This window comes from Acomys minous (assembly GCF_964271855.1).
Source record: "Acomys minous genome assembly, chromosome: 19".
Taxonomy (NCBI): domain Eukaryota; kingdom Metazoa; phylum Chordata; class Mammalia; order Rodentia; family Muridae; genus Acomys; species Acomys minous.
The window spans coordinates 44,484,030-44,497,432 of NC_140499.1; the positions used below are offsets into that span (position 1 = coordinate 44,484,030).

A 13,403-nucleotide genomic window follows, 5' to 3' on the forward strand; every position below is an offset into this window, starting at 1 on the left:
CATCAGCCCAGCCCATCTGGAGCTTCCCGGCCACTCTGACCACTCTTGCACCCTGGAGGTAGCTATGGGGTAGCTGCCAAGCAAGGCCCAGCAGGAGTCCTCTGGAACTGTTCCTGTGTAAATAGCTGTAGCAAGCCAAGAACAGTTTATGTGTGTTCTGACTAAGACCTCCAGGGGCTGCTCTACTGTCATAGCCTTGGAATGCTATCGTTTTGATTAATAACTCACGAGTATTTTATAATTCATTTGTAACAGTCCTATTGGCTTTCTCGGTCCTCAAGGGCATTTCAGTAAGAATTATTTGTGGAAGTTTCTAGAATACATTTGAACAGTACTTATGGAAGTTAATATTTCCCCCAGGCTCTATAGTCCAAGATTCAGAAATGGAAAGGAATTTAATAAGGAATAAACCACAAAATTTTTGAAATAGGAAACGTATTTCTCTATAAATAAATATTACTTTGGATTTTTCTTCGGTAGATCTCAAGTGTGTAAAACGTGAACCAGTTTCTTCTTTATGAAGAGATCAGGAATTTGCCCATCACAAAAAAAAAAATTTAGCCCGACAACTCTGGCTAAGGGCTGCTGCGTTGCTAGTAGGTTGGTGAGCACCAAGGCTGCCGTCTCTTAGAATATAAAAGTGTATGTGTGCTCTCAAAACAAAATGTAAGGGAGGGGCCGTCAACCTAGTGTGACCTTTACTGTTGAAATCCTAACCTTTCCCTGGTGTATGTGTGGTAATTAATTGAAGAGCAAAGAACTTGTTCTTTGTAACCTTGGTAGTCAAGAAATAACCTCAGCCTTTTATCTGTAAACAGGTTTAAAAAAAAAAAAAAGCCCGAAGGTTTAAATGGTAGGCTTTGACCAAAATAATAACAGGAGCTAACTCAATGCGGGACAATGCGGGACAATATCTGATACATAATTATAGCTTAGAATAATGATAGCCCAGAGATCTGGAAAGTAGGGTGGGGTGGTTTTTTATAAGATAAGAGCATCCATCTGGAGATAGGAGGGCATGCTCTACCACGTGGGGTTAGAGTTATATTTACGTGCTCTTGGCATGCTGCATGCTACCACATGAATTTGACCTCAGAAAATGTGAGTTAGTGCACTGATAAAGTTATTAAAAGTCTGCCTCACGAGGAATCCCAGGGGATCATCCCTAGTGATGTGCAGTGCTCTTAGTGGTCGTGACTTTAATGCTCACATTAGAACTTGAGCTTCCACATTATGTGTGCTACATAGCTTCCAGTCCTCCCTGACTTGTGTTCTCGGGAGGGCAGCCTTGGATCTCCATAGCAACCTTAAATGGCCAGAGGGATGGGATTTCATCACTGTGCTTCTGGTGAACACCTGGGTACCATCTCTTGAAGGTACCCGGCTTGTTTTCTTGAGGCAGATTTATGAGTTTAGGGGTACAAGATGGTCTCTCTCAAGGATCCTTCCCTTAAATAACTTCTCCCGGTTAGAGGAAGCAAAGACTAAAAATGGCAAAATGTGGCAGGTGTTGCCAGGCAGAGAGGAGAGATCACTCTTGCTTCCTGTCCTTGTCCTGGTGGGCAAGGGCATTTGCTCTGACTTTGTTTTAAAGTGCCCGGGGCCAGAGGACACCTGTCAAAAGTTAGTGATATGTTACCATAAGAAAGATGGATTCCTGCGCGGACCTCAGAGAATTAATTTGTGGGCTATGTGCCGGCTGCTGCCAAGACGGTACACACATCCACTTCCATTCAAGGGCAAGGGAACCTTGCCTGCAATGAAATATATTGCTCATTCGTAGGGAGTGTAGGAAACCCCAAGTGTTAGAAGCCCTGGCGGAGTGTGCAGTTGACATGAGCCAGCCCTCTGAAGGACCACAGAAACATCAGCCCCGAAGGGAAGTGGCAGAGCCTCTCTCAAGAGTGGGCTCAGAGGGAGACTGCAAAGCCATGTCTCCTGGTCTGAGTGCAAATGGTGGCAGTGTGTGCAGTAAATGTTTGCCAAAGCTTTCTCCTCACCCCAACGTCCTCCCCTGTTTATGGCCTGAAGACTTGTCCCCTAGAGGAAGCATACTACCCAGATTAGCTACCCACACCTCTGCGATCCAGCTGTACCCTACATCCTTGTTATCTCTGTGTTCCAACTCCACCTCCTTGTTTGGCTCGATGCGACGGCCCCGCCTCCCTGTTCGACTGTCTATAATAATATGTTGAACTTGTGGCGTTCTGAGCTTTCTCAGGGAGTCCAGTCCACTCAGCCTCGGCTTTTCCATGTGCCTCTGTGTGTTTCTTTTCTATTTCCTCGCTGCCCCAGTCAGGTCTGTCTGTCCCTGGAACAGACGCAGCGCCCACCCCCTCTGCTCCCACCACCCTTTTCTGCCTTGTTTTGGTACAGAATTTGAAGGATTTCTTTCCATGTCGTTCTCTGCTTTAACCTGTGGGTGCCTGCCCACCGTCCTCAAGTTGTCATTTCTCCAAACCCAGCCCCCTTTCAGCTCAGAATTTTTATAATGGATTTCTCCTGTCTTCCTCTGTTTTTCTTATGCCAATTCGGTCACTGAGAATCTCATTGCTCTGAGGGCCTAGAGCCAGATCTAACGTGTGTGTGTGTGTGTGTGTGTGTGTGTGTGTGTGTGTGTGTGTGTGTGAGAGAGAGAGAGAGAGAGAGAGAGAGAGAGAGAGAGAGAGAGAGAGAGAACAGTGTTAAATGTACTGTCACCTGGTGCAAAGATCAGCTCCTTGGCTTAAGGTTCTATGGTGTACATACATACTTGCAGGTGAAACACCTACACACATAAATAAATCTAAAATGAAATAAAGAATAGGTAAGCAATCCCTAATTTTAACTTTTTTTCAGTTCATTTTCAGAATGTCAGTAAAAAAATTTTTTTTAATTTAAACTATTCTTTGAAATTTTTTTTTTGTTTCTGAGATCATTCCAGTTTCACTTAAAAATATGCTTTGAACATAAGCTCCTGCTTGAACATAAGGGTTAGCTGCCATTTGAATCTATTTAAAGTGTCACTCTGTGTAAAGGGAGGGAGTTCCTGAAATATCATAACAGAATCTAATATTTTGCTGAGAGTTGTTTCCTTCTGTTTCTCTTATGAATCTTTAGTAAGAGCTCTGTGTGTGGAGGTGCAGAATTGAAATGCCAACGTGTAGCCCTAGCTAGTATCAGAGAGACAGAAACTCTGCTGAGACCTGCGGCGTGACTGTGATTAGGAAAGTAAATTTCATTTAAACACCATCAGGAGGCACGACTGGGAAGAAATAATGTGATGTGCTTTCGGTAATAAAGGCTAGATCAATATTTTAAAATGTGATAAATTATAGAGCCCTTGCCTGTGTCTCATAAATATTCCAGCAAACACAGGTGTTAGAGACAGATGTTGTCCTGACTAGCAGGGCGGTGTGTTTAAATGTAGTTATTCCGTGGTGTCGGGATATTGCTTTCTTATGTCAGGAGAAACCTGTTATTAGACTGTGGAATTCCATGTGGTATGCTAATGTAGTGCCCAACACATTTACATTTTATGCAATAGTTTTATTTGTTGTGCATTTGCTGGCTGGCAGAGAAAGGGAGCTTCGGCTTGGTGATATTTTTGAAGCTGTACCATCATCAGCGTCTGATTTAGGGAATCCAACTCGTAAATCTGGAAATCAGTGTTGGACACTGTCGGCCCAAAACATAGCTTGCCCACCACTGCCCAGTATACCTTCCGGGAAGCCAGTTGTTTTTTGGCCACCGAGTTTCCTTCCGCAATTAGTTGTGGTAACATTGGAGAGGGATGCTGTGAAGGCTACAAGGAAATACATTTTAAATGGCAATAGTCATGAAAATGGAAACACTCCTGAAATACAGACAGTAAAAAGTATCTTTTGCAGTTGGGGTGTGTCCTTCCCTGTGTCCTCATCCTCAGAATCCCCAAATGCAGAACATGCAGGTGTTGAGTGCTTTACACAGAAGCGATGTGCCACATCTAGTGCTTATAGCTTTGCTTTTAACTTTTTCATTGCTTCATGATTTCCTCCTGGCCAATAAATAGTCCCTCCTGTATGTTTTCCAATAAATATAGATCATCATACTCTGTAAGTGAAGAACGCTCCGGCCTTCTTTTGATTCACGGCAAACACATATGTATGTATGTTTATATTTTAAGGTACATGTATTTTGTTTGTATTTCCAGTTGACAGAAATTATATCCACTGTGGACTAGTTAACCTCACTAACGGAAAATGCATTACCAGCTGGATATGGTGGCTTAAACCTTTTGTCCCAAGGCTTGGGAGGCAGAGAGATCTCTGTGAGTTTAAGGCCAACCTTGTCTACATGGCACATTCCAGGCCAGCCAATGATACATAGGAAGACCCTGTCTCAAAACTAGACCAAACAAATGAACAAAAATTACCTCACATGGTTATCCCTTTAGTGACGACCACATCACACACAGCACCCATGCTCTGTATTTTTCATAATATAATATATCATGTTTAGTTATGGTCATCATTTTTATTAGATCTATTGAAATGTATTCCTCTAATCTAGTAAGAAGATAATCTTTAAAAATGATATTTCCCACTCATTCCCATACTACACACTGATAGCCACCATGCACTCTAATTCTAGGAAATCAACTTCTTAATGTTATGTATTTGAGATTGTGTTTCATATGAATTTCAGGATCTTTTCCTATTGTTGTGGACAATGCCTTTGGCACTTGGGTAGTGATTGCATTGAACCTATGGATCACTGTGGGTAGGAGTGCATTGAACCTATAGATCATTGTGTAGAATTGCACTGAACCTATAGATCACTGTGGGTAGGATTGCGTTGAACCTATGGATCACTGTGTAGGATGGCATTGAACCTATGGATCACTATGGGTAGGATTGCACTGAACCTATAGATCACTGTGGGTAGGATTGCATTGAACCTAGGGATCACTGTGGGTAGGATTGCGTTGAACCTATAGATCACTGTATAGAATTGCATTGAACCTATGGATCACTGTGGGTAGGTTTGCATTGAACCTATGGATCATGTTGGATAATAGTAATCTTCTAGTCCATGAACATGAAGGATTTGCACTTATTTGTAGTCCATACCTTGGGGGCTGGAGAGATGGCTCAGTGGCTAAGAGCACTGTCTGCTTTTCCAAAGGAGCCAGGTTCAATTCCCAGCACCCACCTGGCAGCTCACAACTGTATCCCATACTTTAAAATATTTCACAATTAATAAGTTGTACAGGATTTAAAAGATACAGTCTTTGTTTTATTCTATACCCAAACCAGACTGATCCTCATTATTGGTGTCCTTGAAATCCTTTAGTAGCTACAGATTTAATTTTTTGGCATATGTTTGTTTTTGAGTCCGTGTCATGTAGCCCAGACTGGCCTTGAAACTCACCACTATATCCGAGGATGATCTTGTATTGGATTTTTAGGTGTGAACCACTAAGCATATCTTAATTTTGAACAATATATGTACACCTTTGGTTATTGAATTATTGACTTTAGACACTGTGTGGCTAGAGCAGGTGTGAAGTACAAGGGCACTCTCCAGAGATGCAACTTAGGAATTAGGGAGTTCCTCTGATCCGTACATATCAGTGTGACATTTAGTGTCTCCCACAAAGAAGGTTTAACTATGATACTGAGTCTCAGCTGGGAGGGAGAAGGAGTAGCCAACCCCCATTCTACCAGAAGACCCCATCAGAATCTTCAGGAAGGCCTTCTTCGCATGTCTTCCTGTCGGTCCCCAGGTGGAGTGTGACTAGCTGGTTGACACTCTCTGCCTGTAATTTCAGATGTTACTAGTTGGGAATGTGTTATGTAGGGCATGTAGAAGCAAATTCCAGGCAAACAGACAAAGGAGCAAATTGGCATAACAATAATAATATAAAGCTTACAACAATTAAATGGTTGTCTTTTTCAGGGTGAGTGACATCATTCTCTTTGATATCTTTTTGGGGGGGGGTTCTCCTGGGTTTTTTTGGAGTCTCTCTGTCCTGGACTCCCTTTGTAGACCAGGCTGGCCTGGAACTCAGCGATCCACCTGCCTCTGCCTCCCGAGTGCTGGAATTAAAGGTGTGCACCACAATTTTTTTTTCTAAGTAAGCATTTATATTTTGTTTGTCTGTTTGCTATTGTGGGGATTGAACCTAGAACCCTTTTTTAAAATTTTTATTAATTTATTCAGATTACAACTAAATTGTTATCCCATCACTTGTATCCTCCCATTCCTCCCTCCCTCCCGCTTTCACCCTATTCCCCTCCCCTATGTCTATGACTGAGGGGGACCTCCTCCCCTACTATATGGTCATAGGCTATCAAGTCTCATCTTGGTAGCCTGCTTATTCTTTCTTTGAGTGCCATCAGGCCTCCCCACCAAGGGGAGGTGGTCAAATATGGAGCACCAGAGTTCATGTCAGAGTCAGTCCCTGCTCTTCACATAACTGTGGAGAAATGTCCTGTCCATTCGGTAGATCAGAGTAGGGGTGCCTAGATCCTCCTTTTTGTGTGTCCCAGGATTTCATGGTCAGTGCTAGCACAAGTTTCTTCTTTCCACTCACTTCACACTTCTGAACGTGGGGCGGGGGGTGGAGACCAGCAAAACACAATAGTGAGATGTGGCCCACGACGTGGAAGTGTCTTCTGTGGATGGAGACCAGCAATGTCCAACGGCGATGTGGACTACAGAAGCTGGGAGTGTTCCTGCAGATGTGTGCCAGAAAAAGCATCTGAACTCACTGTGTCCAAAAATCTGAGTACTAACTCCATGACTGTGCAATCCATGATCTTTCCTGCCTTTAAACCAGAGAGAAAACTCACACAGGTCTGGGGTTCTGACAGCGTGAAGACCCATCCCACTGCATGCATTGGAGTCTGAAAGTCACAGTGACAGGGACATGTGTGTCTCTGGAGGCTGGATCCACAGCACTCTGAGTTCTCTCTACAGCACCTGGGGGTAAGTGAACAGCCTCAGATGAGGAGCACTAATGGGGGCTCTCTGCTTATCTTACAGACTGCTGCGGAATATGTAAAATCCCGACTCCCCGAGGCTCTGAAGCAGCACCTCCAGGATTATGAGAAGGACAAAGAAAACAGTGTTCTGTCTTACCAGACTATCCTTGAGCAGCAGATCTTGTCAATTGACCGAGAAATGCTGGAGAAGTTGACGGTGTCCTACGATGAAGCAGGTATGTTTGTTACCGATGCGCACACCTCCACCCCTGCAAAACTCCTAGGCCTTGGCTAGGCCTGGGTCTTTTCCTGAAGTAGGTGACTAAGGGCAGCTGGACTTGATGTTCTATCCGCTGTTGGTGAGTCTCTTCTCTGCAGTTCTAGTGCCAAGACCATTTGAGGCGATGGCTCTTACATAGCAAATCCCTTTAAGCTTTTATTTACTAAGTGGAGTGTCCCTGGCTCTCTCTCTCTATCAGCTGTATTGCTATGGATCTAATCTTCTGAAGTCACCTCGATTTTGAATACCCAATGAAAAATCTGTGCATCTAGCAATCTAACAGCTATATTTGATTTGGGTAATTTTTTTTTTTAATATCAGAGAGTATGTTTTCTCAAGTGGTACTTGTTTAACCCCTTGAAGTTTTAGCTGGATTTGCCCTTCTTTTCTTCAACAACTCAAGTGGCGTCTGTTTCCTAATACCACAGCACACATTGGGTTGACCGCGTACCCTTTATCCCATCCAGTGGGACTTCTCAGCGAAGCCGTGCACAGACTTTCTTATAATGCCATTTTTATCTCTCGTATAGAGTCTGTGAACTAAAAATCAGTTTTATTGAACTCATTGAAACCTTCAGCAAAATGAAACTTAAGGCTAGAGTGTGTCTCAGTTGCCTAGTGTCCTAGTTGGTTTCCTATTGGTGTGATAAAATACTTAACCAGAAGCAAGCTGGGAAGGAAAGGCTTTACTTCATCTCACACTCCCAGGTAACAGCCCACCACTGAGGGACATCTAGGCGGAAACTGAAGGCAGGAACTGAGCAGAGACTGTGGAAGAATGCCGCTTACTGGCCTGTTTCCTGGTGGCTTGACCAGCCTGCTTTCTCCTGCAACCCAGGACCTTGTATGCTGGTCCTTCCCACATCAACCATAAATCAAAATCAAAAACAAAACTGCCACATACATGCTACAGGCCAGTCTGAAGGACTGGAGTTCCTCAGTCAAGGTTTCCTTTTTCCACGCAACTGTAGTTTGTGTCAGGCTGACAAGCTAACCAGCGGGCCTAGCACACACAAAGCTCTCTCGGTCTGATCCCCGGCACTGCATACGACTCGGAGCCTTGTCCATTAGCCTGGCCCGCAGCGTGTTCAGACAGTGCATGCACTTGACCCTGGCCTTTAAAGACAAATCCTTCAGGGCAGAGTCAATCAGTCAGCAATGGGAGTAAACACAGGCTTAAGAGTTCAGGGGTCTAAGCCTCTAGCTTAGTGCTGTAGTCTTTAGAAAATTAATCTCTTAGAAGCTCTGATTTATATAATTGAGCTAATACTCCACTGAGTTGTTCTAATAATAAAGTATGTGATGTTTGGTCACGGGGTCCCTTAGAAATCAAATGGCTGATTAATGCCACAAATGCTGCTGCTTAGGGACAGGTTTGGATCTTCCCAATTCCTCAGGCCACGTTGTTAAGGAGTTCTTAGCCCTTCCCCCCCTTTTGGGGCAGATAGTGCTTGGGAGATAGAAAATTTTTCAGAGTGTCTTCAGAAACTCTGAGAAACTAAGAGACACCTGTGCAATTCACAGCATGAGCTCAGCTTGCCTTTGGTCACTGCTGTGTGTCTGAGCACGGTGGCAGGTCTGGAGGAGACTGGATAAATGTGGCTGAATAAACGCCACTGTGTTGAAAAGTCACAGGGTCACTACCTCCTCCTCTATAGCTCCTACAGTACTTATTTTAGCCAAAGTAAGACAAGAGAAATAGGAAAAGATATTGCTGCTTAGTAAAAGCTCTTATACTGCAATAGGAAGGATCCAGAATAGAAGCTAACAGCATCCAAGGCTGTGAGATCTGCCACCCCGCACTAAGATCCTCACGGCCTCAGTGCCCAGCCTCTTCCCACGCTGTTGCAGCGTCTGCTGTCTCACAGTTTAAATCTCACTATCCCAATGTTAGGAAGTTAGGATTGTTAGTTAGGAATTGTTAGTTAGTCTGGAGAGGTTAATGTGTCTCATTGCTTACCCTAGAGACCTTGTCTCAAAAAAAAAAAAAAAAAGAAAGAAAGAAAAAGAAAAAGAAAGAAAGAAAGAAAAAAAAATCAACTATAGCAAAGCCGCTAGGTTTTTGGAAGAAAATGTTCTGAAACCATCATTCCTGGGTTCTCCCTAAGGAGGTGTGCAGTCCTTCATTAGCATTTGTCAGTGCTAAGCAGAATCCCAAATAGGAAGAGGTTTATATTTAATCTAATACTGTGTTTATTTAAGTTGAAGTACATGCTCACATGTTTTAACAAACCAGAGTAGCACAGAAAGATTCCCCAGGCCGGAAAGCAGCAGCATGATTCGTGGCGACAACTGAGGCAGCGATTCATACTGAGACAGCACAGCTGAGCCACAGCAGGCAGGACACAGCCGCTCTCCGAATGTTGGTTATTTTTACACTAATGTATTATTTATGTTTCTGTAAGTGACTTTATATTCTCTTTTTAATTGTCTCATGTGCTTCTGCATGAATAAATAACCTACGGTTCTTTGCTAAAGATAGTAGTATTGCTTGTGATGCTTTGTGCGGGATTGTGAGGAAAGGAGGCTCATTTTTACTTTGATTGAACTGGAAGCCGTGGAGCAGAAGAAATCTGGAGACAGGAGCTGAGATGCACGCTTTTCCTGCAGGCAGCATCTTGGCCCAGGTCGCCTTGAGACAGTTGCCTGAACTGCTGCTTGGATCTCTACTTCTGAGTTCTCTCTCTTCTCAGACCAGCAAGGAAGGGCCTTTATTTCTGTTTCTATAGTTTTACAAGAAATTCAGATTCACAGTGAGCACCAGGGACCAGCCGTGGAGGCCGAGTGACCCACATGGCGCAGATGAGGAAAGGGGGAGAGGTCGGCTGGCTGTGCGTGGGTGTTAACCTGAGCCCTAGGGAAAGCTGGGACCTGCGGCAGATGCATTGACAGGTACCAGGCAGCCACACGGAAGCAGCAGCAGTGTTTGAGTGATCCCCTGTGAGTCCTCATGGACCTTTACCTTAGAAGTGCCTGTGAGCAGAACCTAAAAGAAACTACGGAGAAGACGCAACGAATGTTGCTCTGCGTTTTCGCAGAAATGGCTTTTAAAAGGGAAAGAGAAAAGTGCTGTTAGCAATTTAGGAAGCAGCTGAAAGGTCCCCCCTGTTGAGATTACTTTATTCCCTTTGAAATAGAGGATACCTGAGCCTTACATCTGTGTTTTAATTGAGCCATTAGCGTCAGAGTAATCCGTGGGCTCAAAAGGAAAGCCATTTACTGTCACAGGGAAAAAACTGACTGCACATCCAGAAAGCCAGACCCAGAGGGAGCCTGGGAATTTTATGTAGGGCCCTTCCAGGTTTACTGAGAGCATTTTAGAAAGCGCAGTAGCGACCCTTCGCTCTGACAGACTGACTTTCTCAGTGGGTTTCCTCAAGCAGGTCCTAAGGGAGGAGGGAGCTGTAGAGGCTTCTTGCTTTTCTCTCCCCATCAATCTGTTTCTAGATCTAAAACCTTTTTCTCAGGGACTGGCTGACAGGAGCTGGAGGACCTGGAAGGAAGAAAATGACAGGGACCCGAAAGGGACTTTCAAAGGGACGCTCGGTTCTGACTGCGCAGTGTAGTACCACCTTCTGATTTTCTGTCAGATTTGAAATCTGATTTATTTTCCTATTACAAATACATGTTGGGACTTGTATTTTTGTTTGTTTTTTTTTTGGCTTTTTTTGGGGGGGGGCGTAAGTTTTAGGGGGGAGGGCTCGAGACAGGGTTTTTCTCTGTAGCCATGTCTGCCATGGAACTCGCTTTGTAGACTAGGCTGGCCTCGAACTCACAGAGATCCACCTGCCTCTGTCTCCTGAGTGCTGGGGTTAAAGGCGTGCGCTGCCGCCACCACCAGGCTGAGACACTCGTAAAATAGGGGGGAAAGTGGAAGACAATAAGAAGATGTTTTAATCTTAACATTTAATATCTTTAGGGCATTTCCTTTTGGTCATGTTTCTCTGCTGGGTTTTAGTTACTTAATGCCCAATTATATCTTTTCACAAGATTTTACACTGAATTTATTTCTTCATGAACTTAAAAACTACTTTAATGGTTGGCATCCTGTTGCGTAACTATATCACAGTCACCATGCCTTTGACCTTTTAATGGTTTTTATTCATGGTTTTAATTTTTATCACCATATAGATCTCCTGAATTTGGTTATCTTTTATCTGTGAAGAAAACATGAATGGTAGTATAATACATACAAATTGATGTAAGCAATGATTAGCCTTGTGAAAGGAATGATGAAAATAGGTAGTCAAAATTCACTTAAAACCAAGAATTTTCTGGCCAATAATTCTGCCCCCTATCCCAATCCTTCTACCCAAGTGCTGAAGACCAAACCCAGGGTTTCAGGCTTACAATGCAAGCACTTGACCAATTGAACTATGTACCCTGTTCCTAATTCTAATTCTTTAATTAATTAATTAATTAATTAATTAATCCTATTTATATCCCAATTGTAGCCTTATCTCCTCCCAGTTCCATCCTCTCTCCCTCTTCCCCATCCCTCCTCCCCTATTCCTCATAAAAGGGGATCCCCCCAGCTCATCAAGTCACATAAGGACTAAGCACATCCTTTTCCCCTGTGGCCTGGCGAGGCAGCCCCACCTGAGGAGTGATCAAAAAAAGCAGGCAACCAAGTCTATGTTAGAGACAGCCCCTGCTTCCCTTACTAGGAGACGCACATGAAACCTGAACTGCCCATCTCTACATCTGTGTAGGGGGCCTAGGTCCAGCCTATGCATGGTCCTTGGTGCTTTAGTCTCCACAAGCCCCTCTGGGCCCTGGCTACTTGGCTCTCTTGGTCTTCTTGTGGAGCTCCTGTCCCCTCCAGGTCTTTCTATTCATCCCCCCCCCCCACTTTTCCACAAGATTCCCTATGCTTCACCCAGTGTTTATCTGAGTCTCCACATCAGTTTGTATCCACTGGTGGATGTAGCCTCTCAGAGGACAGCTATGCTAGGCTCCTATCTAGAAGCATAGCAGAGTATCATTAATAGTGTCAGGCATTGGACCTCTCTCAGGTTCGAACAGGCATTGATTGGACACTCCCTCAATATTTGTTCTATCTTTATCCCTGCATGTCTTGTAGACAGAGTAAATTTGGCGTCGAAGTTTTTGCGGGTGGGTTGGTGTTCTCCTCCCTCCACTAAGAGTCCTATCTAGTTAGAGGGTGTCCTCTTCTGTCTCTATGACCCCTGGTCCTAGGAGTCTCAGCTAGAGCCCCCCTCATATCCTCCCATGTGTATGAGTACATACACATGGTATGTACTCATTATAAGCCGACTTTAGCCATACAGTACAGGATAAACATACTACAATTCACAGACCCAAAGAAAATAAGTTACAAGGGAGACCTAAAGGAGGATGATTAAATCTCACTCAGAAGGGGAAATAGAATAGACAGCGGAAGTAGTTGCATAGAGGGAGCAAGGTAGGAGAGGGAACACAGGGGGAAAGTGAGGGTGGAGATCAGCCCTGGGGAGAAGAGGAGGTGGGGAGGATAGAAGGCCTGATGAGAGAAGAGAAACTGTGGGCGTAAGGATTTCTGTGACAAGCTGGAGACCTAATTCTAGTTTTTAAGCAAAGCCAATTTTGTATTTAATTTCTGTTTTTTTCATTTTTCTTTTATATTAAGATTTTAAACAGCTAAACCAACTCTCCCACTTTGGTGGTGGAGAGCCATAACTAAGCCCTCCTACCTACAAAACAGGAACTATTTCACAGCTTGACAGTCTCTACACATGTTATTCAGCCACGGGACACTAATGTCTGCTCATGGCTCTTCCACTGTAACATAGCATCAGCCTTGGTAACTATGTCTTCCTTCCGTTAACACTGACTGCATGAGTACCTGTTAGTCAGGCGTGATGTACCACTAGATGACCATGTGGCCCTTCAACCAGGATATAAAGTATTCGCACGCGCGCGTGCGTGCGTGTGTGTGTGTGTGTGTGTGTGTGTGTGTGTGTGTGTATGCGCACCCCAGAGCATCAGCTTGTAGAAACAGATAACTAAGTACATTAGAACTAGGACTCTAGATGCCAGTAGATGGGCAGAGGAGGGGGAAATTTGGCTTAGGTTTGGGAAAGTTTGATTAAATAGATCAGAACATTCTAAGAAAACCCATAAATCTTCAGATCTGGTCAGCCTGAACCTTGCTATCAGCTGCATCCTAAACACAG

At 44.0% G+C, this 13,403-nt stretch overlaps 1 protein-coding gene across 6 annotated transcripts in view; it reads left to right on the plus strand.

Moving 5' to 3' along the window:
• The window catches only part of PPM1L (protein phosphatase, Mg2+/Mn2+ dependent 1L), a 261,143-nt gene that overhangs the window by 178,699 nt on the left and 69,041 nt on the right, over nt 1-13,403 (plus strand). For 5 of the 6 annotated variants that reach the window (XM_084769048.1, XM_084769043.1, XM_084769045.1 and 2 more), the window contains exon 2: nt 7,009-7,183. In XM_084769048.1, the coding sequence (XP_084625174.1) occupies nt 7,147-7,183 (37 nt within the window). In that variant the 5' untranslated portion in view covers nt 7,009-7,146. Of the gene's footprint in view, nt 1-6,799; nt 6,820-7,008; nt 7,184-13,403 lie in introns of those variants that run through there. The other variant, XM_084769044.1, reaches the window with a different exon arrangement.